The sequence below is a fragment of the Bombina bombina genome, chromosome 1 (genome assembly GCF_027579735.1).
Source record: "Bombina bombina isolate aBomBom1 chromosome 1, aBomBom1.pri, whole genome shotgun sequence".
NCBI lineage: Eukaryota > Metazoa > Chordata > Amphibia > Anura > Bombinatoridae > Bombina > Bombina bombina.
This window is the reverse complement of record NC_069499.1, coordinates 131656696-131684641: the sequence shown is the minus strand read 5'-3', so window position 1 is coordinate 131684641 and position 27946 is coordinate 131656696. Positions and strand designations below refer to the sequence as shown.

Here is a 27946-nt window from a genome sequence, read left to right as displayed (position 1 = left end):
AACCTCCAACGTAGCAAGCACCTCCTTCAGCAGAAAGCGCAAATTCTCCATTTTAAATTTAAAATCTGGCTTCTCTGCTGACGAAGGCCTAGAAACCGCCGAAGCCCACACAGAGAAAATGTCCTCCGAAGAGTCGTCTTCATCAGCGGATAATCTGTCAGACATCCAGCGGAGTAGATGACCCCTGGGACAGATAGCTATGTTTCACCTTTCACTTGCACTTAGCAGGGCGTGGTAAGGCATTGAAGGCCGCAGTAACCGCCATTTGTAACTGATCAGCGAAATCTGGCGGCCAAAGGGCCCCTCCAGCAGCAGGATTAGTAGTGCCCAGGGGAGCTGCCTGTGCAATCAGAGATGAAAGTAGGGAACGCACCTCGCAGGACGGAGAACCCTCAGAGGTGGACGGCTCAGTTGTACTAAATCTCTTATTCTTTTTAGCTATAGCAATTTTATCAAAGCATGTGGAACAAAGTTGAGCAGGCAGATCAACCGGAACCTCCTCACAATAGACAGTTATTAGTTTTAATTAGAGAGCAAGTACCCTCTAACATATCAGAGTCCTCCATAGCTTGCACCTTTATTAAATATTAAATGACCCCTTTATATCCTAATGGCCGGGGCACTCACCACCTCCTATGACCCGGACCACAGAGAAAACGTCTCCTACACCGACGGTCAAGAAGAGGAAGTTAAAGAGGCCACACCCGGTCACATGGAATGCCATGCAGGAACGCCTCTAAACTAAAGCGAAAACGTGCCAATAAAGGGCCCGCGCAGATCTCTCAAAAAGTAAACTGTTCGCACACTGACAGAGCCTCATGTCACACATGTTGCAGCATTAGCACAATAAACAATATCATGTACAAATCCCCCCTGTTCAATAACCCCTTACTGAGGGTATTACCCTTGATTTTATAGATATAAAAGGAGACACACTGTGACCCTGTCTTCTTACGTTATCATATGTGTAAAAAATGAAACAATCTTACCAGAATCTATGCTATGGAACAGGAACACGGCCTTTCAAGTGTGACAGGGTAGTAGCATCGCTCCTGACATGGACTTGAGAGCCGAAAGCAGGCAGTGAAACTCGTCAACACTGATTGCTTATGGAGCTGTTAATCTGAGTCGGGATGGTTTTCGCAGAAAGACTCTCCCTGCATCTCCGGACTCTAACATTCATCCATGCTCTCACTGAGAGGCTGACAAGATTACTTAAAACTCCAGTCCCATTTCGAAGAGTACTACTGTGACAGACCCTTCTGTCAGGACTGAAGGAGTTAATTGTGTTTAGCTAAGAAACTAATTTCTAAAGACAGAGTTGCTGGCTCCAGCTATAATCTAATTAGTGCTAAGCATTCTATTGTTTGATCACCTCCAGAGAGAAAACGCCTAAGTGATAAGAAGGGCCAAGAGTGTCTTGTGGTTGAAGTGTTTAAGTAATATAATTCTATTGTATCATGTCAAAGGGCTTGTTCCCTCCATGTAATGTACAACAGTCTTTCAACCCCCATCTGGGGGGGGGGGTGTCAAACCTGTATAAATACTAGGCATCTAGCCTTTAATAAATGACATTCTGTTTTAAACCTGAAACTGGCTGGGTTGTGAATTGCTGATTCCCTATGCAGGACATTGTTCCCTGGTACTAACCCTTGGTACACTGTTGGTACCGTAACAATTGGTGGCAAGCGACGGAATGAACCTTATCGCCCAGAAGAGCAACTACACAAGCCAGTAACCTCAGGAAGAGGGGGATTATTACAATACTGACTAAGATGGAAAGAGTACCAGGGACAGAAGGAACCAATGGGCCCAGCATATCAGACAGAACCCCTGAAGAAGCAAGCTTTGATCGGGCGGTTAAAATAAGACTGGCATATTATGGCCCCAACCCATCTGCGGAAATTATCGACCGGGTCATAGCAGCTGTGGAGGCCAACCTACTTCGCCAAAGCAGCGCTGCAGCAGCCCAAGTGGAAAAGAGAAAAGTAAATTTTGCAGCTTTTAAAAACTTCCTGGAAACAGAAGGAGAGATTGATGGGTTCCTTGCGGATTTTGAGAGGCAATGTGCACTACACAAGGTACCCGCAGAGGACTGGGTCACGATATTATCCGGAAAATTATCCGGCCGGGCCAGTGAGGCTGTTCGGGCCATTCCAGATGAGGAGGTTGGGGATTATAATACTGTGAAAGAGGCTCTGCTCTCCAGGTATGCGGTTACACCGGAGGCATACCGGAGGCGGTTCAGAGACACTGTTAAATTAGCTGGTGATTCCTACGTTGAGTGGGCATGTAAGGTGCACCGCACAGCAGCTCACTGGATAGCGGGGTGCCAAGCCGTATCTGGGGAAGAGGTGCTGCAGCTATTCCTGTTGGAACATTGCTTTGACAAGTTATCAGCAGGAGTTAGAGAGTGGGTTCGGGACCGTAAACCCTCCACCCTGCATGAAGCTGCTCGCCTGGCAGATGAGTATATGGATGCCCGCAAACTGGACACTGCTACCACTAAGCCCCCTGCTAGAGTGGAGTACAGACCCCCAGTCACCCCAGCAGCTGCCAGTTACCAACCCCCGGCGCACCGCTATACCACACGGCCTCCGGCCACGAACTACCCTCAGAGAGCCCGGTTCAATTCACGGGGCTACTCACAGCCTATTTGGTGCTTTGGATGTAAGCAACTAGGGCACAAAAGACCAGAGTGTCCCCTAAATACAGCGAACCAAGCACAGTCCTGGAGAAGACCCGCCGGCGGAATCCCACGTAACTCTCAGCCTGTGGCCCGCTACGTAGAGGCGCAAGAATGCTGGAGCATCCTACATGAGGCAGACCTTGTGCAAGCTGCCCACCGGAATAACCGGCAACTGGTTAAAGTGAATGGGAAGAAGGTCAGTGGTCTACGGGATACTGGTGCTACTATGACCTTGCTTCAAAAGAACTTGGTGTCTGAGAAACAGTACACTGGAGACACTGTGGCTGTGAGGGTAGCAGGGGGCGATGTGTTCAGCCTACCTGTTGCCAGGGTACATTTGGATTGGGGAGTGGGCGCTAGACCTGTGAATGTGGGGGTCAAGAAGGACTTACCTGCTGATGTTCTTCTTGGAAATGACTTGGCTCCCCTTGTTTCTGCCTATGCTCCCATGGGTCCCGCTGATGTTAACCCTGTGACTACCCGTGCTCAGATCCGTGCAGCAGAGACTGACCCCCCTGCTGCTAAGCCCCAGGACGCTGAGCTCAGTAAATCTCTATCCGCTATTGATACGTGGAAGTCCCGTTACAATGCGCTGATGAAGGAGAAGAGGAGCGCAGAGGAAAAAGCACGTTTAGAACGTGAATCTCTGCTAGACAAGCTGCACCGACAGACTGCAGAAAACACCAGCTTGAGAGTGGGACATGAAACCTTAAAGACAAACTTAGCGACACTTGAGGAGAAGCTGACGCTGGCTCATAGTGAGGTGCAGCAACTCAAGGGCACCCTATGTCAGTATGAAGGGATTGTGGATACCTATAAAGAGCAGGTACAGAAAACTCGTAAAGAAGCTGATGGGATTTTGAAGGACTGTTTAGCCCTAGTCTGGGCACTGAGGAAGTTGAACCCTTCTTTGTATGGACAGGAATTCTCTCTCATAACGGGAATACAGATGGATTGTCCTGGCAAACTGACATGCCTACCACCTCCTAGTCCGGTCATCCCCAGGTTGACCCGCCAAAGGGTCAAGCCGGGTCTGCCGGAGTGTTCCACAACGGGGGAGATATGTGACAGACCCTTCTGTCAGGACTGAAGGAGTTAATTGTGTTTAGCTAAGAAACTAATTTCTAAAGACAGAGTTGCTGGCTCCAGCTATAATCTAATTAGTGCTAAGCATTCTATTGTTTGATCACCTCCAGAGAGAAAACGCCTAAGTGATAAGAAGGGCCAAGAGTGTCTTGTGGTTGAAGTGTTTAAGTAATATAATTCTATTGTATCATGTCAAAGGGCTTGTTCCCTCCATGTAATGTACAACAGTCTTTCAACCCCCATCTGGGGGGGGGGGTGTCAAACCTGTATAAATACTAGGCATCTAGCCTTTAATAAATGACATTCTGTTTTAAACCTGAAACTGGCTGGGTTGTGAATTGCTGATTCCCTATGCAGGACATTGTTCCCTGGTACTAACCCTTGGTACACTGTTGGTACCGTAACAACTACCCTCCATAAGAGACTACTCTGAATCTTCCGACACTTCTCTGCCAACCTCCTGTGACGAAAGGCAAAGAATGACTGGGGGATGAGGGGAGTGGGGGAGGTATTTAAGCCTTTGGCTGGGATGTCTTTGCCTCCTCCTGGTGGACAGGTTCTTAATTCCCACAAGTAATGAATGAAAGCAGTGGACTCTCCTCCCATTAAGATGGAAATATTTATACAAATTCACTCAGCTTGCTAAAAAAATATGACTAAAATTCAAGTCTAATACAGCAATAGAAAGAGTAAACATAGTAATAATATACAATCAATCCCAAAATAACTTAAAAAAGGTGGTATTATTCTTGAAATAAGTAATGGTGAAACAAAATCAAACCAGCAATACATATACTGTATATCTTCTTGTACAAAGCAAAGGCTGCATGAAACTCCCTGGATGCAAAATTACCAGATGGTCACTCCTGTTATAGATACTAAAGGTGATATAGACACATTGTATCCTACACTGCCAGGCAAATGTTTAAGGGTGACATCATTTTGCAGACAACAAATAAAACCATAAATGTACCACAAAAAGTACTTACGATGTCGTACAACTCCCTGTCTTCTTCATCAGATAATGTTAACAGGGCAACAAGTGGATAGCGAGTTCGGGGCACTGGACCAAAATTTTCAATCTTGTTGTCTTCTGGCAACTGAATGTAGATTCCCTCTCTGCTCTGTTTCTGAGCACTGTGTGTGTTTAGGAAAAATGCTGGTTCACTTGTCTCTTTGCAGCCTTATAATAGTATGTACTTCATGTTTGTGCAATAACAATTTCTACACTAGTACGTACTCATATTTACTGTGATTGTTCAACTTACTTTTATTATCAAGTCACTAAATGTACCACAAAGGCCACATAAGGAAAAATGAATATAAAAATAATAGCTTTTGATTATAAAGTTGCACCATTCTGTACTTCATAAAAATGTTTGCAGCCAAGAAAAAACTAAAAAGCATAGTATTGCAAACTAATGTTACTCCATAATATCAAAATCTAAATGCATAAATAGTCCGTAAAAACAACACATGGGTCCAATTTGAGCTATTTTTGTATGAATAGGATTGCTTTAAGGGAGTTTTTTTTTTTAATTGTGTCTAAAAGATGGTAAATATATATATATATATATATATATACACAGTATATATACACACACGCTGTATACTATGTTAGTTTTAATATCAATTTAAACAGCTTTAGCGTAAAGGTACTTTAAAGGGACATTAAAAACTAAATAAATGCTAGATAGAATACTGACATGTAGATGTATTTTTTTAAAGTTTCATTAGTTGTTTAAATAGTGAAAAATAGGTGTAAAGTTTTAAAGTCTATAAAACAATGGGAGATGCCATGTTGTAACTTAGGTTACTTTCTCTGCTGTGGCCAATAAGGGACAGTTATAAATAGGTCACTAGAGTGTGCAGCCAATCGGCGGGCCTATCTATCAAGCTCCGTATGGAGTTTGATGGCCTGTGTTTCAGGTGAGTCTGCAGGCTCGCCAGAAACAGCAGTTATGAAGCAGCGGTCTAAAGACTGCTGCTCCATAACCCTGTCCACCTGCTCTGAGCAGACGGACAGACATCGCCACAAATCAACCCGATCGGGTTGATTGACAACCCCCTGCTGGCGGCCGATTGGCAGATTGCTGGTGCAATGCTGAATATGGAAAGCGTATTGCTCTCCACATTCAGCGAGTTCTGTCGGACCTGATCCGCACTGTCAGATCACGTCCGACAGACCCTTAACATAGCAAAACTAAACAAATCTAGTACAAGAGGAAGAGGGCCCTATCTAGGAGAGCTCACAGTCTACAGATTTAGGGTGCAGAGATATAAGGTTGGGGTAGCTTGTCACATCGGTTATAGTTGCAGCAGCGAGTCAGGCAGTTCATGTATTGGTTTGGTTAGAATGAGAGATGGTAAGCCTCTCTGAATAGGTGGGTTTTCAAGGAGCGTCTGAAGCTATACAAGGTTGGAGACAGTCTTATGAAGCGGTGTAGAGAGTTCCAGAGGACAGGAGCAGCACGTGCGAAGTATTCGAGACAGGAGTGGGACGTAGAGATAACAGGTGCGGAGAGAAGTAGGTCAGAGGTTGATCTAAGAGGACGGGATGGGGAATATTTCACGATGAGAGAGGAAATATAGATGGGAGTTAGACTGTTGAGTGCTTTGTAAGTTAGGGTTAATACTTAAAATTGTATTCTGAAGTGTTTTCGGGAGCCAGTGTAGAGACTGGCAGAGTGGAGCAGCTGATGTAGATCGGCGACTTAGGTGGAGGAGTCTAGCAGAAGCTTTCATAATAGATTGGAGGGAGTAGAGGCGGTGTAATAGGCCATTTAGCAGTAGATTGCAAGAATCAATGCATGACAAAATGAGGGAATGCATAAGTATTTTTGTAGTTTTTTGAGTAAGGAAGGGACGAATTCTGGAAATGTTGCGTAGGTGTGAACGGCAGGATTTGGTAAGCGCTTGCATATGTGGGTTGAATGTGAATTCTGAGTCTAGTGTGACCCCAAGACAGCAGACCTGTAAAGAGGGAGCGATATCAGGAGAGGAAAGAAACATTTGAGTATCATCAGCATATAAGTGGTACTGGTATCCGAAGGAGGCTATAAGTTTTCCAAGGCAGGATGTATAGAGAGAGAAAAGCAAGGGGCCCAAGACAGAGCCTTGCGGTACTCCAACTGAAAGAGGCATAGGATCACAAGATATGTTGTTAAAGGAAGCTGAAAACAAGCGATTTGAGAGATATGAGGCAAACCAGGAGAGGGCTGTATCTCGGATACCAAATGAATGTAGTATTTTTAGGAGGAGAGGATGGTCAACTGTGTTAAAAGCTGCGGACAGGTCAGGAAGAATTAGTAAGGAGTAGTGGCCTTTTGCTTTAGCTGATAACAGGTCATTTGTTACTTTAGCAAGAGTGGTTTCTGTTGAGTGTTTAGGGCGGAAACCAGATTGTAGTGGATCAAGTAAGGAGTTAGTTGTGAGAAATTGAGTTAGCCGATTATAGACTAGTCGTTCTAATAATTTTGAAGAAAAGGGAAGTAAGGAGACCGGTCGATAGTTAGGCGTAGAAGGGTCAAGCGAGGGCTTTTTTAGGATTAGTATGATTGACGCATGAATGTGTCAGGAAATGTGCCTGCAGTGAGAGATTGGTTAAAGAGATGAGTTAGGGTAGGGGTTATCATCTCAAAGTATTTAATGTCCTTTTAAAGTTTTTACAACAAGGACTGTTTGAACAGTTGAAATATACAAGTTTATAAGAAAAAGCACTATTTACATTATTTGGAGAAGCTAATCTGGATTTGTTACAGGAGTAGACACACTAGCCAGTCATTTTTTAATAGTTTTTGTAATTCCTTATGTGATCAACTTTACTAAGTCTAATTAGAGAGAGAGATGTGGCAGGGTTGTGAAGTCTGCAGGTTGTCAATTCTCAGAGCTGGAAAACCCAACATTAAATGGACATAAAACCCAAACTTTTTCTTTCATGACTCAGAGCAAACAGTTTTAAAAAGTTTCCAGTTTACTTCTATTCAATTTGCTTTAGTCTCATGGTATTTGTTACTGAGGAGAGGTAGGTAGCGTGCATAGAGCGCTTCATGGCTGCAATCACAGTAAATGTGTAACATCGGTAAAAGCTAGGCATGGGCATTCGGATGCTTCGTTCGTATCCAAATGTGGCAGAAGGCGGTCGCTCATGGCATTTGTCTCTTTAGATATCCAGATCTTAGTGTGTTGCACTTTCACAAGAAGAAATCCGGATCCGAAAAGAGATGAACGCCCCGAGCGGCCGCCGCCCTCCACAATCGGATGCTAACAAAGTATCCGAATGCCCATGCCTAATAAAAGCATTCTTGCTGCCATATATGTCTCTAGACACATGCACACTCCTAAACCACACTCCTGAGCCTACCCAAAAAAGATACATTTGATAATAGAATTGTATTTATTTTATAAACTAGCTTTATTAATAATAGTTTTCGAACCTTACAACTTAACAGTTGTAAGAATTTTACAACATTGACTAAGGCAAATTTAACATTATATTACTTGAAATATCTGTCTATTCCTTAAATCTTTCCCTTACTGAGTGAACACGTTTAGTATGAACAAATACAAATGTGTTATACTTTATGTCATAGGTAAATGAGCCTTTTCTATGTTCACTCTCTGACAGTGTGACTATATGCTCTAGCATTTTATATGAGGTGTAATTGTCTATTAATATTTTTTGTTTACATACTCCTCCCAAAGGTCTGGGTGTAATGGTCTAGCTGATTATTTTAGATATAGTTGTATTCTCCTAGTCCTATCAATTCATCTATTTTAGCGCTGTTTCATCTGCATGTGTGGGCAACTTTGAGTTTTGACTAATCAAATTATTGCTCATTTTTGATTTAGTATATCTGATGATTCATATATAACTATGTCCTAGGACCCTCTTATTTTAGAGCAATGCCCCCACATCTTAGGGTTGCCACCTTTTGCCCAGAAAATTCCTGGACACTTTTTTAAGTGGGCGTGGAGGGTGTGTGGCTTGGGGTGTGGTTTGGGCGTGGCTTGGGGCGTGGCTTCTCGCGGCCTCAAATTCTTTAGGAAATCAATAAATATTATATATATATATAATATATATACTGTATATATATATTTATATATATACTGTATATATATAATATATATACTGCCAGTCCCAAGCTTATGCTGCCTCCTCTGCCTTTGCTGGCTGCTATCCCCGTGAACCGCTCCCTATCTGCTTTGGAAGCCCGTGTGTAAGGTCAGACCTGTCAAAATAAATCATAAAGGTCACACATCCCCAGACTTTCCTAAAGTACCTCCCCCAATAGAGACCACGCCTTACCTGGGCTTGATTCCGGCCGCGCCCGCGCTCCCCTCATAGTGGCCCAGCCCAGGCGGCTGGAGTCTGTAGATGTAGGAGCCATTGCTAAGCCTGGAGGCGGAGCTGTTCCCGTGTTGGTTTATTTCACAGGATGCATATGGCACCTCCTCCATCTCCCCCTTCTGGTAACACACCTAGGACAGAGTGTTAGGCGGCGGCCGCCGCAGCCGTCAGTGACAACATCTGGAGTAACGTCTCCTTCTCCCAGCACTCAGTGGGTGTGTTTGTGTGAGAAACCAATGGGCTGATTCATCTAAGTATAGAAGCGCCCCCCACTCCCACATCAATCATCTTCTGTCTCTACTGCAGACTCCACCTACCCCAGGCTAAGCGCTCCTCTGGCCAGCTTATTTTTTGTAAAGTAAAAGTCTGTGCTCACTGCTGCTTGCAGGGGAGCGCTTAGCTCGGGGCATTTAAGGCTAGTTCCGGGACACGGGACAAAGAGTCTCAGACTGGGACTGTCCCGGTGAAACCGGGGCGGGTGGCAACCCTACCACATCTCCAGCAATTCCACTTTTTGGAAGGGAATTATTTCTTAAAGGGATATACATTTCATTGTTGTCATAAAAAACACTAAGCAGTTGATTATACTTAAAGGGACATAAAACCCAATCATTTTCTTTCATGATTAAGGTAGAACATACCATTTTAAACAACTTTACTTCTATTATCAAATTGGCTTTAATCTTTTGGTACCATTTGTTGAAGGAGTAGCAATTCACTACTGGTTTCTAACTGAACACATGGGTGAGCCAATGACAATTGGTATATATATGCAGCCACCAATCAGCAGCTAGAACCTAGGTTCTTTGCTGCTCCTGAGCTAACCTAACCTTTCAGCAAAGGATAACAAGAGAAGGAAGCAAATTAAATATTAGAAGTAAAATGGAAAGTTGTTTAAAATTGTATGCTCTGTCTGAATCATGAAAGAAAATATTTGGGTTTCATATCCCTTTAATATAAACAATTGGAATATGTGCTAATCATTTTAAAAGGATTTTAGGTTTTCTTTTTTTTACTTCATTTGTACAGGGTCCATTTCTTCCTGACACAGCACCACAAAGGGGAACATGGCCTATAGAGTTTTGACTCTTGCTACAAAAATGAAGTGTTTAATATCAGTTTAAATTAACAGTAAACACCTTGAGATTTTTATATAAAATGCTTGCAGACTTCCAGTGGGCGGTGCAAGGAAATGGCAAAAGAAAAAGAGTATCCTTAATTTTTCAACCATTTGTTATTAATCCTTGCCATCCAGTTTTGCCTTGGCAGTTTGGATGCATGGACACCTACTGGATATAGGATTCAATCTCTCCTTACCCCTTGAACATCCAGAAACCTGTACTGGGCCAGCTAAGACTAAACTGGCCCCAAAACGTATTCTGCTTAGCGTGGCAAACTACATAGTGGCTGCTGCGTGGCGGAATCAAGGTGCTCCTTAATTGCAGTATTGAGCTTTGGATAAGCTTTGCTTGTCTTGTTGCTTTATAGCCACAATGGATTGTGTACCTGTTGATAAGGAAAACTTTGCAACACTTACTATTCAGAATGTTGAGGGAATTTTGATGCCATTACTAGAAGCTTTTGAGACCCAACTTTAAGGGACAGGAAACCCATATTTTTTCTTTCATGATTTAGATAGAGAATACAATTATAATAACTTTCCAATTTACTTCTATTATCTAATTTGCTTCATTATTTAGGTATTCTTTGTAGAAAAGCATAGCTTTATCATCACCTTTATGCTATTTGCTGATTGGTGGCTGAACATTTGTTTTATGACTGCAGTAGTTGTGTGTAAATCATTTCAGTGAGAAACCCAAAGTTTGTAAAAAAATTACTTTAAAAATATATATAGCTGGGACGGCAGCCATGAAAGACTGAAAAAAGAGAAGCTTTGAGATACATGGGGATAATCTGCCAATTATCATTAGAATATCCCTCAATCTACCTTTGATAACGACATATTCTGAGACTAGACAATGAACAACCAGAACATATATTTATTTCTATCAAAATACATTGTTTTTGTGTACTTTCATGGACTGATCTGGACCGTTGGATTTTAGGTGGCGGCCTAATAAGCAGATGCAACCCCCCCTGGACTCCGGGGTAAGCAAAAAGAATTTGAGTGATAAATCTTACAATATTTACTATACAAAAGAGAGAAAATTAGACAGAGACTTTACACACCATATGCCCAATACTGCTTAACAGGCATTAATGGCTCCAGCAAACAACCTGAGATGTTCTTATGCCCAGGAAATTGGAGAACTATTTGACCAAATGGGAACATCAGTCCTCACAGCTAATTAGAGATTGCTTTGGCAATTTCCAGCGATAGCTAAAAGAAGATCTCCAAAGACTATTACCTCAAAAACCAGATCGCTCCACAGGCTGGGTCTCACTCACCCGAAATTCATGCGGAGTGTCCTGATGCTGCAGAGGTCCAGGGCAAATCATTGAGCTCAGCTGAGGATGGCTTGGAAATGGGCCTTGCCACAGACGAGATCGGAGGTCAACGTGACTTGCAGCCATTAGCCGAACACCGTCATAACGGCTTAGACGAGGAGGTGGAACTTGGTGCAGTGATGATTGTCAACACAGACAGAAAGAAAGATGTCTTAGATACAGACTGCTTTGCGGATGTGCTATCCAGATCAGGTACCATGCGCACAGACTTTAAGGCACATCATATGTATTGCATACACCGTTCAATTAATGACATCCAGGACAATAAAAAAACATTCTCGACCTGGAATATTACTCTATATCCTACTTTAAGAATACACTTGAGAGTCGGAATAGGATAGATCCTCACAGTTGTGGACCTGCCATAATGCAACTATTAGTAACTATACTACTGACTCATGAGGCACAATATACTCCTGTCATTTTAATTACAGGTATTCATCAGATTTACACCTGAGTTGAACAATATCTTTTTTGTTGGTTTTGTTTTTATTTTATATTTGCAAATTGGTCTTGATCTACCTTGTCCTTTACTAACATTACTATATACTTGTGACTCCTTTGATATACACGTACTGTGCAATGGTGAGCTGCATAACCTTACAGGTGAAATATGTTAGTTGATCTTTACCTCTTATACCATATCTACTTTGTTTACTTCAAAAATTATGTCACCCTAAACTTAATTTAGTTTAAACTTCAGCTAGTGACTAAGGTATACCTTTTTCCTACTTCACAATTCTTATTCTTCATCTCTCTTATTATAGCTACTCAGTTTTTACATGATACGGATGGTTAGCTTTTAGCATATTTGACCACACTGAATTTTGATTTGTGCCTTCTCATGTTAACACTACGTATGTACTCCATTATGTTTCAATGATAGTATATAGGTTAATTAGAAAGATATTGCCAACCCATAAAGAATATAATCTAAAGTTACACTATATTGCTTATTACCTATCTGTCCTTGACAATCAATATGACAAATTCACCGGTCGCCTGGGTATAGGGCCCGTGCCCGGGAGATTAGGTCTAACTATATGGTATTATGGACTGTAATTTTTCTCTCATACTACTATGGCTATATCATAGCTCTAAATCTATATCAACTTTCTATACAGCACAGCAGTGATTATATATGAGAGCTATTGCTTTATATTAGAAGGTACTATGTTGTTGGTCCAGCCCTTTCTTTAGATATTTGTGTAAAGGATCCACTGGGATGCAGATAGTAATTATAATGCTAACAGTCATATAATTATTTAAGTTGTTATGGTCTTAGGACTTTTGAAATAGTTCTTAGGGAAAAGGTTTAAGGCCTATAAGGCTACTGAAGTAAAACAGAAGCTGTGTAGCTTAAAAGGGACACTAAACGATAAAAAAAATGTAACTTTAACCTCTCAATACATATATTATAATCATTTGTAATAAGCTTTGCGTGTCATATTTTTACTGTACTCTAGTTATGCTGCTCCAAAATTTTATTGATTTCCAAACCCATCGATCTAATCTTATTTTTCTTTCACGAATCGTGTACAACAACCTGAGTTATCAAGATGTCCGACTTTGTGCGTAATGCGCGATCTTCTTGAAACATCATTACATATGTCACGTTCCATTGAATCCGCAGACTGTCTGAATTGATACCTGCAAACAGATGTTACAGTGGAATAGACAAGGTAAGAGCGTTACGCTGCGAGAATAACCCTTACTTTAACGAGCATTTAATTAAATAATTATTTCAATGTGAGCATATATGAATTAAACCCCTAATATTTTTAAATGCATTTCGTAACAATATAAGTTGTTTATGTAATTACTTAAGGATTTATTTACTATTAACGGAATTTCAAACACCGTTAAATTTCTGAATAGTGTTCCATTTATTGCGCTCTCGTTTTTACTGATTATTTATTTATATAGTTTTCAAAATCATACTTAGCAAAAAAAATAGCAAGCAAAAAAAGGCAAATAATTACGCTGGTATATAAGCAGTTTTAATTGCATTAGACGGCTTAACAAGCCGTACACTGTGTGAATAGGACTACCTATTCAAATCGATCAAATTTTGAAAAGCACATGCGTGTTTCTCGGAACTTGGTTTGGGCAAGTCTGGCATCGCTAATTGACGTATAGTATTGCGCATGCGCCGGGTGAGGAATACAACCGATAATGAGATGCACTAAATCATGCTGTGATTGGCTAATAGTTCATTGCATTGAAGGCACATAAAACGGGGGCTTGTCTTTGATGACGTTTTTTCCTAAATATAATATATTATTTTATTCATCTTGTAACGCTCATTTTCCGTTCAAAGTGGGTAAGTTTTGCTAATGAAGGTTTATAGATACGATTTTGAAATAATTTAAACAACGAAAAATACAAAGTTTTAGAATCCTTTAACTCTTGCACTAATAACTGAAATGATGATAAATTCACTCCCCCCATCCAAATGTCACATGTTGAGATATACACTAATCTAAGTAGCTATAGTCATTGTAAGCTGATTGTGTATAATATAAAGCTGTTTCATATCTAACTTTAACCTCTTAAGGACATATGACGGAATTTTTCCGTCATAAAACAATTGAGCAAACTGAAAGCTGTGTCCTTAAAGGGTTAAGGATCTCAATTTTCTAGTATTTGTATATAATACTTCTCTAAACATAACAAATGCAAGTTTTATAAGTATATTCTGGATCACCGGACAAATCTCAAGTTATAATTTTCTCCCACTAGTATAATCTATCACTACAGTCCTAAGGGCCCAAGAGTGGCGCTACATGATTTAATGCTTACAATGTTCTAGATACCGTGTTGGTGTTAATAGTTCTATAGAATTCTACTCTATATAATTAGAAATGGAGGTTTATCATTTGGGATCCAAAAGTGGTCCCCTAATGATCATGACTGTTTTCTGTAGCTTTTTACTCTTTGCAGTGTCCAAGAGTGGCTTCAGATACCATCTAGAAGACATACAATTTAATTAACAAGCATCGTGTATATTGATATTTTCTAAACAATGCCTTATAAATATGTTTAATATATCCTGGTATAATATATAATGTCTGATGTATAATTATTTGAAACACTTTTTGTGTAAGGATTCTCCTGAAATGCATTGTGAATTAAAAACCTCAATACAATATATATATATATTTTATAGGTAAATACAAACAAAAACAAAGGCTATTTCTGTTTAAATAACGTGATAACAAACATGCTAAAAATTTGCCAGTACTTTGGGCAAGTTTTTCTCTGAAATTCACAGTAGCACAGAAGTTAATACTATAGGCTAATGTTCAGTCAGTGCTTACTTTAATTCATACAAGTTTTTATGTCTAATATGACAGTTTCTGGTGGTTTTGTATTATATTTGTTCACCCATATAAAACTTACAAAATAAACCACTGGCACGACTTTTTTTGCATTTTAGTTTTTGTTGTTGTTGTTTTTTAAGCAAAGTGTACTACTCTTTGAACCTGAGGACCTCTAGTGGTCATCTGCAGTATTGCTTCCCGGTCTCACTCAGTAATATGTAATGACAGCAGTCTGCCCTTAAAGGGACATGCCGGATAAAAATTAAATGCACATAGATGAATTAAATCTTTGAATAGAAACATATTTGCAATATATATGTATTTGCAAAAATGTTTCTAGTAAAAGTAATCACTGCTTTAGTGTTAACATTTTTCTCTGCATGTGCATGTGAAGCATAGCTAGATATTCTGAGTGCACCAGCATTTGTAAATACTGCAGCTGCTCAGATAATAACTGGGGCTTGTATCATGTCAGCAATTAACAAATTGAGTCATTACCAGATGGTACAATGCTTGTGCACAGTGCATATTAATACACTTTTGAAATGGCTATAGCTTTTATTAGAAGCATTTTTGCCAATACATTTATATTACAAAAATGCTTCTATTCAAAACTGAAATGCCTCCATGTGGATTCCAATTTTGGCTGGAATGTCCCTTTAACATCTGCTCTCATTGTTTTCTTTTAGTGTTTGTTTGTTGTTTTTTGTTGTCATGTTTATGTTCTTGAACCCCTTTGCGCCCTTATGATGTTCAATGCTGTCCTAACCGCACTGGGCTTACTAAAGACAAAGTCGTTTCCTGAGTGGGATCGTGGGCTGGAGGGAGTGCTTAGCATCATAGGCACTCTCCCCAGACATCACACAATTGCATGATTTAAATTTTTTACTTATTTGTTTACATCGGAACTTTGTAAGAACACTGTTCAATGGACACTTATTTGATTTAAAGACATATGAATGATGCTATTTTCTTGTATGTCTCTGGAGTATCTTATATGCTATGCTTATATGCTATGCAGTCTTTTTGTTTTCTTTTACAGGCTAATGCCTTTTCAAACTGTTTGTACATTTCCTCAATAAAAAGAAGCTAAAAAAATGTAATTGTTTAGTCATGTGTAGTGTAACAAATTTGCAATACATTTTCATTATTTATTTTACACCCTTGTCATGTAATTCAGCTCTGAATACTGAGCAATTTTTAATTTCCAGAATTTGAAATGCACCCTGCTGACTTTTCAAGGCTAACATTGCTACATATATGTCTCTAATTGGCTTTATCAGATAATAATGGCAAAACAACTTTATACCAAGTTTATGATTGCTTTCTGTGGACTAAAGCCCAGATTGGCTCCTCCGAATAAAGCAAATGGTGGTTGGAGTTTGGCTATTGAAAAATCATTGAGTAAAAAGGATGTTAACTTATTTTGAAAATGTAAAGAACTGGCTGATATGTTATTCTATAACAACACATCAGAAATGTCTTGTAATTGCAAGGTGTTTACTGTGCTTTCAACTTTGCTAGGATTCAGGTACCACTTATGCAGTATTTTAAAGTTTTACTCTAAGATTTGTGTGGAGATGGAGGATTTTGCAATATCATCAAATAACTGTTGTGGGATGTCCAGGCTTAGATCCCTAGAATCCTGCATTATCCAAGGGCTGGTGTGATTTAGAATGGTGTATATTAAAGATAAAGTGCGCCTTAGCAGGAGGTTTCTGGTATGCCTATATCTACCAATAAATAATTGTACTTGATAGCATAGATACCATTGGAAGCGCGCTTCATGTGGCTGAATAGCACGATAGGGCGCACTGTGATTAGACAGTGAGCTTGGGATGTGATAGTTAAAAACAAAACAAAAAACTGCTGCACCGAAGAGGATTGCTTTGCTTACAAGGCAAGTATAGTTTCAGCCTTCAAATTAGGTATTTTGAGAGAAAAAAAAATACAAAAATGTTACATAATTCTGCACATTATGTAACATCTTGCACAATGTTTATTGTCCCTTTAACGCCCATTTAAAGGGACTCTAAACCCAATTTTAACCCCTTAATGACCACAGCACTTTTCCATTTTCTGTCCGTTTGGGACCAAGGCTATTTTTACATTTTTGCGGTGTTTGTGTTTAGCTGTAATTTTCTTCTTACTCATTTACTGTACCCACACATATTATATACCGTTTTTCTCGCCACTAAATGGACTTTCTAAAGATACCATTATTTTCATCATATCTTATAATTTACTATAAAAAAAAATATAAAATATGAGGAAAAATTGAAAAAAAACACACTTTTTCTAACTTTGACCCCCAAAATCTGTTACATATCTACAACCACCAAAAAACACCCATGCTAAATAGTTTCAAAATTTTGTCCTGAGTTTAGAAATACCCAATGTTTACATGTTCTTTGCTTTTTGTGCAAGTTATAGGGCCATAAATACAAGTAGCACTTTGCTATTTCCAAACCACTTTTTTCCAAAATTAGCGCTAGTTACATTAGAACACTAATATCTTTCAGGAATCCCTGAATATCCCTTGACATGTATATATTTTTTTTTAGTAGACATCCCAAAGTATTGATCTAGGACAATTTTGGTATATTTCATACCACCATTTCACCGCCAAATGCGATCAAATACAAAAAATCGTTCACTTTTTCACAAATTTTTTCACAAACTTTTGGTTTCTCACTGAAATTATTTACAAACAACTTGTGCAATTATGGCATACATGGTTGTAAATTCTTCTCTGGGATCCCCTTTGTTCAGAAATAGCAGACATATATGGCTTTGGCGTTGCTTTTTGGTAATTAGAAGGCCGCTAAATGCCACTGCGCACCACAAGTGTATTATGCCCAGCAGTTAAGGGGTTAATTAGGGAGCTTTTAGGGAGCTTGTAGGGTTAATTTTAGCTTTAGTGTAGTATAGTAGACAACCCCAAGTATTGATCTAGGCACATTTTGGTATATTTCATGCCACCATTTCACCGCCAAATGCGATCAAATTGAAAAAAAAGTTAAATTTTTCACAATTTTAGGTTTCTCACTGAAATAATTTACAAACAGCTTGTGCAATTATGGCACAAATGGTTGTAAATACTTGTCTGGGATCCCCTTTGTTCATAAATAGCAGACATATATGACTTTGGCGTTGCTTTCTGGTAATTAGAAGGCCGCTAAATCCTGCTGCGCCTCACACGTGTATTATGGCTAGCAGTGAAGGGGTTAATTAGGGAGTTTGTAGGGAGCTTGCAGGGTTAATTTTAGCTTTAGTGTAGAGATCAGCCTCCCACCTGACACATCCCACCCCCTGATCCCTCCCAAACAGCTCCCTTCCCTCCCCCACCCCACAATTGTCCCCGCCATCTTAAGTACTGGCAGAAAGTCTGCCAGTACTAAAATAAAAGGGTTTTTTAAAAAAAATAAAATTTTTTTTTAGCATATTTACATATGCTAGGGTGTAGGATCCCCCCCTTAGCCCCCAACCTCCCTGATCCCCCCCAAAACCGCTCTCTAACCCTCCCCTCTGCCTCATTGGGGGCCATCTTGGGTACTGGCAGCTGTCTGCCAGTACCCAGTTTGCAAAAAAAAGTGCTTTTTTTATTTTTTTGGGGCTTTTTTCTGTAGTGTAGCTTCCCCCCCCCACACAGACAAACCCCCACCACCTTGCTGATCTTTTTTTTTTTTAAATATTTCGAAATTTATACATTTTTTATTAAATCATTTTCTGTAGTGTAGCGGTTCCCACCCGCTCCCTCCCCGTGCACGCGCCCGCCCCCGCCCTCCCGTGCACGCGCGCGCGTCCGTGCGCGCCCCTGCTCGTCCCCCGCCCACGATCCCGCCCCCCCTGCACATAACCAGGGCCATCGATGGCCGCCACCCGCCTCCCGGTCCGGCTCCCACCCACCAACGCAGGTAGCCACCGATCTCCGGTGCAGAGAGGGCCACAGAGTGGCTCTCTCTGCACCGGATGGCTACCAAAGGTTATTGCAGGATGCCTCCATATCGAGGCATCACTGCAATAACCGGAAAGCAGCTGGAAGCGAGCAGGATCGCTTCCAGCTGCTTTCCAAACCGAGGACGTGCAGGGTACGTTCTCAGGCATTAACTGCCTTTTTTTTGAGGACGTACCCTGCACGTCCTCGGTCGTTAAGGGGTTAAGCAACTTTCCAAATTACTATTATCAAATTTTCTTCGTTCTCTTGCTATCTTTATTTGAAAAGCAAGAATGTAAGTTTAGAAGCCAACTCATTTTTGGTTCACAATCTGGGTTATGCTTGCTGATTGGTGGATACATTCACCCACCAATAAACAAGTGCTGTCCAGTGTTTCTGAACCAAAAGTTGGCTGGCTCCTTAGCTTAGATGCCTTCTTTTTTAAATAAAGATAGCAAAAGAACAAAGAAAAATTGATAATAGGAGTAAATTAGAAAGTTGCATGCTCTATCTGAATCACAAAATAAAAAATTGGGTTTAGTATCTCTAAGTTACATGTAAAGTGGACAAAAGAAATAATGGAAGTATATAGCAAAGGTTCTTCTTACTTTATATAATATTAGAATCTCAAAGTGTTAATGCATAGTTAAAGGGACAGTAAACACCCTGTAATTTGCTATAGAACAACGTATCAGCCAGGTCTTGATGTTATTAAATCCTTTTTACTTTATTTGATAATAGCCAAACTCCACCCACTGTTTGCCTTATTTGGAGGAGCCAATATGGGCTTAATTAGACTAGCCTTGGTTATAATGTTAGTATAGAGTGCACTGTTTAGCTGTTGTCATCTGATAAAGACAATTAGAGAAAGATATGTAGCAGAGTTGGCACTGATAAGTCAGTAGGGTGCAGTTTAAGTTATGGAAATTAGAAATTGCTCAATAATCAGAGCTAGGCTACATGAAAAGGGGGGGGGGGGGGAAATAAATAATGAAAATACATCAGAAAGTTGTTTCATTATGTATAACTAAACATGTTGTATACAAATCTCAATGTTTACTGTCCCTTTAAGTTTCCTTAAAAAGGAAAAATAGAAAATAAATAATACATTAAACAAATTGATTTAACAACAACAACAAAAAAAAAGTATGATCCTCATAAAAAGTGCTGCATATCAGTAAAGGACAGTGGTAACCAGTCAGGGGTTTACAACTGTATATTATTAGTAGCAATAAAGTATATTGATGGGTCTACCGTTCTTACGCGTTTCGTAGGGGAACTCCCTACTTTGTCAGAGGTTGCCCACTGTTGTAGTACCGTCTAATTATAGTCCAAGCTGGCAAAAACGTCACCAAGTCTTCTCAGAGCCATTAAAAGAAACAGTGCCACAATATAGCTAAATGCTTGAAGCAAGGAGAATCTTATTACACATAACGGTAACAGTTGCAAATAAGTATAGTAAATGTATAGACATGCATATGCACAAAAGTAAACATCGCAAACTCGCCTATAGTATTCAGAATATCAACTGTTAGATATGTAAAACCTGTGTATGGCATAGTGATATGTCCTATCTAGGTTAATAATAATGACAAATAAAAAAACATTGTTAAAAGCTTTTAAGCTAAAAACAAAAAACTGCTAGAAATTCATATATATATATATATATATATATATATATATATATATATATATATATATCTCTATATATCTCTCTCTCTATATATATATATATCTATATATCTATATATCTATATCTATATATCTATATATATAAAAAACACAAGATGGCGACAACAACAAAAAAACCCTAGTAAAACATAGGTGTCTATTCATGAAAAATAAAGATGATCTATTTTTTTGTGATCCTAGAAACCTTTTAAATAACAACATTTATAGCAAAGGAAAGCAAAAAAGTAGAATAAAACCAATAATAGATATTTGGTTCAATTATCCAAGAGCTAAAAAACACACACACATATATATACACACATACAAACACACACCTATATATACACACACACTACGTAGAACCAAAATAAAAGTGATATCATTCGTCAATTAAAAAGGCCATCAAATCACTGTCTCTGTTCATACCTCTGGGTTCTAATGTACCCAGGGTATGGATCCAAAAAATCTCTCTACAACGTAATTTACTAATCCTGTGTTTTATTATAGATATACATATATGAATTTCTAGCAGTTTTCTGTTTTTAGCTTAAAAGCTTTTAACAATATGTTTTTTTATTTGTCATTATTATAAATTTTGATATTAACCTAGATAGGACATATGACTACGCCATACACAGGTTATACATATCTAACATAGTCTGAATCTTATAGGCGAATTTGCGATGTTTACTTTTGTGCATATGCATGTCTATACATTTACTATACTTATTTGCAACCTGTTACCATTATGTGTAATAAGATTCGCCTTGCTACAAGCATTTAGATATATTGTGGCACTGTTTCTTTTCATGGCTCTGAGAAGACTTGGGAATGTTTTTTCCAGCTCGGACTATAAATAGACGGTACTATAACAATGGGCAGCCTCTGACGAAGTAAGGAGTTCCCCTACAAAACGCGTAAGGCTATGCTCACTGTCTACATTCTTAAACGTCCACACTTTCCTCGAAGCCAGCAATCAGAGGAAGCGGATTGGTAACTGTGGTGCTTTTTGAAACTAATATTTGTATGCCCCTTGATGTGGATTATTCTACTAACCGAAGCGGTAGGAGTGTAACCTTTGGAACCCTAAGACTGTGTTTACGCCAGCTCTTGCGGTCCGCTTGGTTTCCCACCTCCAGCAATATCAAGGGAGTAATAGTTTTATTGGTTCTAATCATACCTCATATGTTTGAGGTTTTTAAATGTGAGTGTGATATTACACTTTTATTAATTTTTTGGATGTTTTTATAACCTACACTTAGAGAGGTTTGCGCTTCTTTCTCTCTTATTTTTTGTCTTTTGCCCAAGCTACATCCCGCTATCCAGGGCTGCGTTATCAAGAATAGCATCAACTCCAGTTTTCTAAAAACAAGAAGGACTGGTCTTAACAGATACAGACTGATATCCTTTGTTTTCCCATATGTTCAGGGTACTTGATTTTTTCACTAGAAATTCAGCCGGGTGCATTTCCATATCTGAGAAGTTGAAAAAACACAATTTTCAGAGCTTTATTGCATAAAAAAGGGGGCAAAATAAACAATGAAAGTACATTGCAATGTTGTTTTACAACACAACTAAATGTTTTATATTAAAATCTCAAGGTGTTTACTGTTCCTTTAACTTGCTCCTGATTGTAAGCTATGATATATAAAATATTTTTCCTGGAATGCAATATTAAATAGAAAAAATAAATAAAAAACATGCGCTATTAACTTGCGCAAAAGAAACCCAATGGAAGGATACACATATTGCTCCTTATGAAGATATTCATCATACAAAGCATCTTCTAAAGCTCCAGGGCTCTTGATAGGAAAACAGTAGACGTGCTTCTGTAACGCTTCCTGCAGCTTCTGCACGCTGCACCCCCAGTAACAGGTTAGCACACAGTTCTCAAGACAGTTCGGCATCAGCGTAACCCCAGCTAAAGACAGAGTAGCGAAATAAAAGTTATAATAGTGTTACATAAGGAAGCATCCTGACAGTTTTTTTGTTAAAAGAACGTTACCCAACTGCTGAATCACTTGAAAGCGATGCAGAATATTTGTAAAAAGCCAACTAGAAAATATCACATTAACATCTCTGTTTAAGAAAGGAAGATATTATACCTGAAAATATCCTCAGTAGTCACATCCTATTGTAAGAGGACTTTAGGTATCCAATCAGGATTCCCGTCTCAGGAGTTGCAAGGGAGTGTGCATCTGGCACGTGCAGGCACTTTATATCAGTTTACTATGAAACTTGTAAGTTTATGGTGAGATTCTATGAGATCCCATTAAAGCAAAGTGATGATTGGCTGTTTTTTTTCTTGCAAAATGCATATGACTGGAAAAAGAGTAGCTGAAGGATAGCTGTTTACAGAGCACTTACTCTGATGAGCTAAATACATCAATACATTTTGAAGTAAAATATTTTAAATATTACATGATTTTCTCTATGTAAAAAAAAAAAAGAGTCAGCATTTTACAGCTGTGCTTGATGACTTTCAAGGGATTCAGCATAGGGGTAACATGACCCTTTAAATGATTTTAGTAACTATCCATTAACTCAAATAAATATATATATTGGGCTGGAAATATTGAATAGTTCACTTCTCCTGGACTAGTAAGAAACAGGTAGTTAACCAGGCTTGGGTGCAAGTTGTGTTTACACATTACCAGTACAAAGGATTTAAAGGGATATTAAACCCAAAATGTTTATTTCACGATTCAGATAGAGCAGCAATTTTAAACAAATTTCTAATTTACTTCTATTAACAATTTTCTTCGTTCTCTTGGTATCTTTTGTTAAAAAAAGAAGGGATGTATGCTTAGGAGCTACCCATTTCTGGAGCACTATGTGGCAGCAGTTTTGTAAGAATGTTATCCATTTGCAAGAGCACTAGATGGCAGCACTATTTCCTGTCATGTTGTGCTTCAAACACCAACCTAGGTATCTCTTCAACAAAGAATATCATTGGAACAAAGCTAAATTTGATTAGTACAAAAAGTACATTGGAATCTTTTTAAAAATTGTATTCTCTGTCTGAACAACAAAATAAAAGTTTCGGGTTTCATATCCCTTTAATGTGCAAAATAAAACCCCATGTCCAACCCATGGTTTGCCTGATATATAATGGCTTTTTCAAGTATCCTTATTATAATTTTTGTTGGGTTTCACTAGTTCCATTGTACCTGTATTGCTTTGTATGTGCCTTTATCATCTGTGGTTAAGTATGAACCATTGCATCCTACTGAAAGTGTTTATACAACAGATCTATCACATGCAAGTCATTTTCCTATGAAGGCTCATGCCATTTCTTTTGTCTGTTAATGGGTCATAATGGTTTTAAAGTTACATGATCTTACAAATAATAATAACAAACCTAAAAATGATATATATGTCCCTGATAAAAAAATACCACAGAAAGACCCCCCACCAAAAAAAAAGCTAACTATGAAGGTGCCCCTCCCTATCCTTGACCTAAAGCCAGAAATAAAAAAATAAAAATAATAGTGAAAAAAAAAATGAAGACACAAACCCCCACCCACAAAATTAGATGGCAAATTTCAGTCTAAAAACTAGCCTTTTTCAAATCTAAATGTCTCCTGATGGATTACTACAGACAGAAATGAAAATCTTCTACTAAATAGGGTTATTTCCACCCAACCTTATCGCAACACAAATGACTGGTATTAGATGTTAATGTAAAAAGAAAGTCACAAATTAAAACATTTATTGTTCAGACAGAGCGTGCAATTTTAAGAGACTTTTAAAATGTACTTTTATTTTAATGTTTACTTCATTCTCTTGGTATCCTTTGTTGAAAAGCATATCTAGGTAGGCAGAGTTTTTACTGTAAATATTTTGAATTCCTATATTCTTTACATAGTAGAAAATGTTCTTTGCCTTTCAAAATTATATATATATATATATATATATATATATATAAATATAAATATAAAAAGTCAATGAATAGGTGCACTCCATGAAACTGTATGTAACTGCCGTGGTGCTGCATGTAAGTAAATAGCATATCCAGTTTGCCTCAAAATAGAGAAAAAACAGATGCTGCACTCACCGGTCTTGTAGCAAACAAATCCTTTAATGTTATAGTTAAAAGTCCATCAAATAAACACAAATACCCCCAAACGTGTGTAATAGTTCCCCAGCAAAACGATCCTGTTTTGCTGGGGAACTATTACACACTCATTGACAAAGGTACCAGGAGGGTACCGAAACGTTTGGGGGTATTTGTGTTTATTTGATGGACTTTTAACTATAACATTAAAGGATTTGTTTGCTACAAGACCGGTGAGTGCAGCATCTGTTTTTTTTTCTATTTTGAGGCAAACTGGATATGATATATATATATGTGTGTGTGTGTGTGTGTGTGCGTGTAGATATTTATTTAAAAAAATTAAATAATCAGAACATTTTCTTCTATGTGAAGAACATTGGAATGTAAAATATGTATAACTACCTTTGGGTTTAGCGATGTAGCTCTAACGCGGTGTCAGATAAGCACATGAGCAATAAGTGTTATAAGTGCCCACGACACATCACTTTCTTCAATGAGGTGACGTTTCAACTAGGGATGCACCGAAATTTCGGCCGCAGAAAGTTTCGGCCAAAAACGACATTTTTGGCTACTTTGGTTTTTTAGCCTGTTATTTTCGGTAAAATTATTGTGTAGCATGTTTCAAATGTGATGCTAGCCTAGAGCTGCTGTTTAAGTTTATTACTTGACTTACTGTTCTACATATCAGTTTTCTAGGACTATACTTTATTTGGATAATTGTTAAAAAAAAAACCTGTTAAATATGATTCTGTTACATAGAACTAAATTAAGAATAATACAGTATATTAATATTTATAATTATTTTAAGTAGGGATGCACCAAAATTTTGGTCGCAGAAACATTTTGGCCGAAAATGGCATTTTTTGCCTGTTTTTTTTTTTTTTCTTGGTAAAATTATTGTGTAGCATATTATTGTTTTAAGATATTTTTGTCCAATTTTAGTGTGTTACTTTCAATAAAAGTGTGGGCTTTTTTATTGGCTCTAATTATCCATAAAAAATAATTTGAAAAAATACATTTTCGGTATCAGTTTCGGTTTTCGGCCAAGTGCATCCCGGATTTTCGGATTCGGTTTCGGTCCAGAATTTCCATTTCGGTGCATCACTAGTTTCAACCTCTAAAACAATAGCCGTGCGTGTCAACTGACATCCTAGCATGACTATTGGTCTAGAGGGGGAAACGTCACCTCATTGGAGAAGAGCGCTGAGTTTGGGGGCGGCCAGAGACGCCAAGTAAGCGATATACTTGCCTTACAGATAGGGTGAGTTTAACAGCGTTTTTAGGAAATTATGACAGAAATGAATGTTTCTTTTTTAGTGATGGTAAATCCTAGCGTTTGTTATACGCTTGGATTTACCATTACTTTAACGTGGTTGGGATATCTGAGAGCCTGAAATCAGCGTGCAGCGGATTTCGCTCACAACCAAACAATTTACTTTTCCTTTTTAGCCCTGGGACAATTAGATTGGATAGTGGTGTAAACATGGTTGTGATCTGATATCATACATGAGTATGTAGCCAACAGAGGGTCCAGGAGCCCCAATACGCATATGTGCCTGACAAATTTACAGTAGAACCATGGGAATTCTCTAAGGTATGATGTAGGCTGACAGAGGGGCCCAGACTTCTTCCTGGTTTGCCATTTGCCACTTCATACACAGATATCAGCCTTTTCAATAAATCTGATGTTTATTTTAATGCAACAGGGTCCAACATTAAAATGTATCTAAGATTTCATTGTGAGATTGAGACGTTGCACTATCCAGTGTTGCATTAAATCTTTCATTTGTTACAACTAGATACATATTTGAAATTGTTTAACTATATTGTGATGTATACATTTTTTCAATATATTCACTCACTGGATACTGAAGCTGCATCTGGATTAAAAATGTCTAATCCAAAAGGATTCTTCACTTGTTTCATCTGTTTCTTGGCAACATAATTTATAGAAACTGTTTCTTCTGTGTTCCTCAGTATAACAGGAACTTCTCTACCAAACCTGCAAAACATAAAAGGTGATTTACCACTAATACAAATGTAATTCTGGAGTAGAGCTCCCTCTTGTGTAAAAAAGAAGAAAAAAAAATCAACCGATACATTAAAAGAGACATAAAATATGCAGTAAGTGCAATACAATAATTTAAGCAATATATTTCTGTCAGCAAAAATGCTTCTAGTAACAGATTTTAGGGGGATATGTACATATGCTGTGCATGCCCTGTGAGCAATCATTCAAATTGCTGCACCTGCTCATAGATCCGATGAGGATTTGTAGGACGCAAACTGAGTGAATGCTGACACAATACACATTTAGCCACCAATCAGCAAGCGCTACCTAGGTGCTGAACTAAAATGGGCCGGCTTCTATGCTTACATTCATGCTTTTTCAAATAAAGATAGCAAAAGAACAAAGAAAATTTGATAATAGGAGTAAATTAGAAAGTTGCTTAAAATGGTCTGCTTTATCTGAATCATGACAGAAAAAATGTTGCATTTAGTATCCCTTTAAGGGCCAAGTCTGTTAAATTTCTGTGTACTAAATTAGAGCATTTTGAACTACAACGCAGTTACTGATATCGACTTCTTAAAGCAACAGTAAAGTAAAAAAATAAACTTTTATGATTCAGATAGAGCATGTAAATTTAAACAACCTGTGAATAGACTTTGATTATTAAATTTGCTTTGTTCTCTTGGTATTCTTTCTTGGAACATTTATTTAAAAAAAATGCAATCTAGTGTAGTTAAGCTATAACTTATTTTTATATATTTAACTCCAGTACTTGGTCCTGTTACATTTCCTCTGAGCTTGTGCATGTGCTTTATGTCACTCAAGCACATGCAACTTTATCAGTTTCCGTTGTCTCCTTTACATGACGTGTGAGACAGTCTCTGAGTAAAAGGGACATAATAGTGCAATAATGCATTGACGCTTAGTATTATCATTTATTTGTATGGTGCCACAAAACTCCATAGCACTGGATAAAAAGGTAGGGGTTATACAATGACACAGATTTGAGGTACAAATACATAACAGACTAAATAAGTTAGTACATGTTAGTTAATATGAGTTCAGGGTAGAGTGACACACCAAGACAGCGGACCTGGAATGAGGAGATGAGAACAGAGTCTCCTACAGTAAGAGACATTTTAAGTATGGAGTGTTTAGGAGGGGGGAGACGCTCAGTTTTAAACAGATTAAGTTAGAGGTAGTACAAAGACATACAAGAGGAGATTGCTGAGAAACAGTTGTTAATCTGGTTGAGTAAAGAGGGAGAGATATCAGGAAAGGAAAGAAAGATTTGGTAATAATACACATATAAGTGGTACCAGAAGCCAAAGGAACTTTTCCAAGGGAGGATGC

General features: G+C 38.5%; 1 protein-coding gene across 1 annotated transcript in view; it reads right to left on the bottom strand.

Moving 5' to 3' along the window:
* Window positions 1-27946, bottom strand: part of CGRRF1 (cell growth regulator with ring finger domain 1) — a 131718-nt gene that overhangs the window by 87762 nt on the left and 16010 nt on the right. The window contains exons 2-4 of the mRNA XM_053697598.1: window positions 26445-26584; window positions 22269-22446; window positions 4765-4912 (exon numbers count right to left, since the gene is read on the bottom strand). Coding sequence (XP_053553573.1) covers window positions 4765-4912; window positions 22269-22446; window positions 26445-26584 — 466 coding nt within the window. The remainder of the gene's footprint in view (window positions 1-4764; window positions 4913-22268; window positions 22447-26444; window positions 26585-27946) is intronic.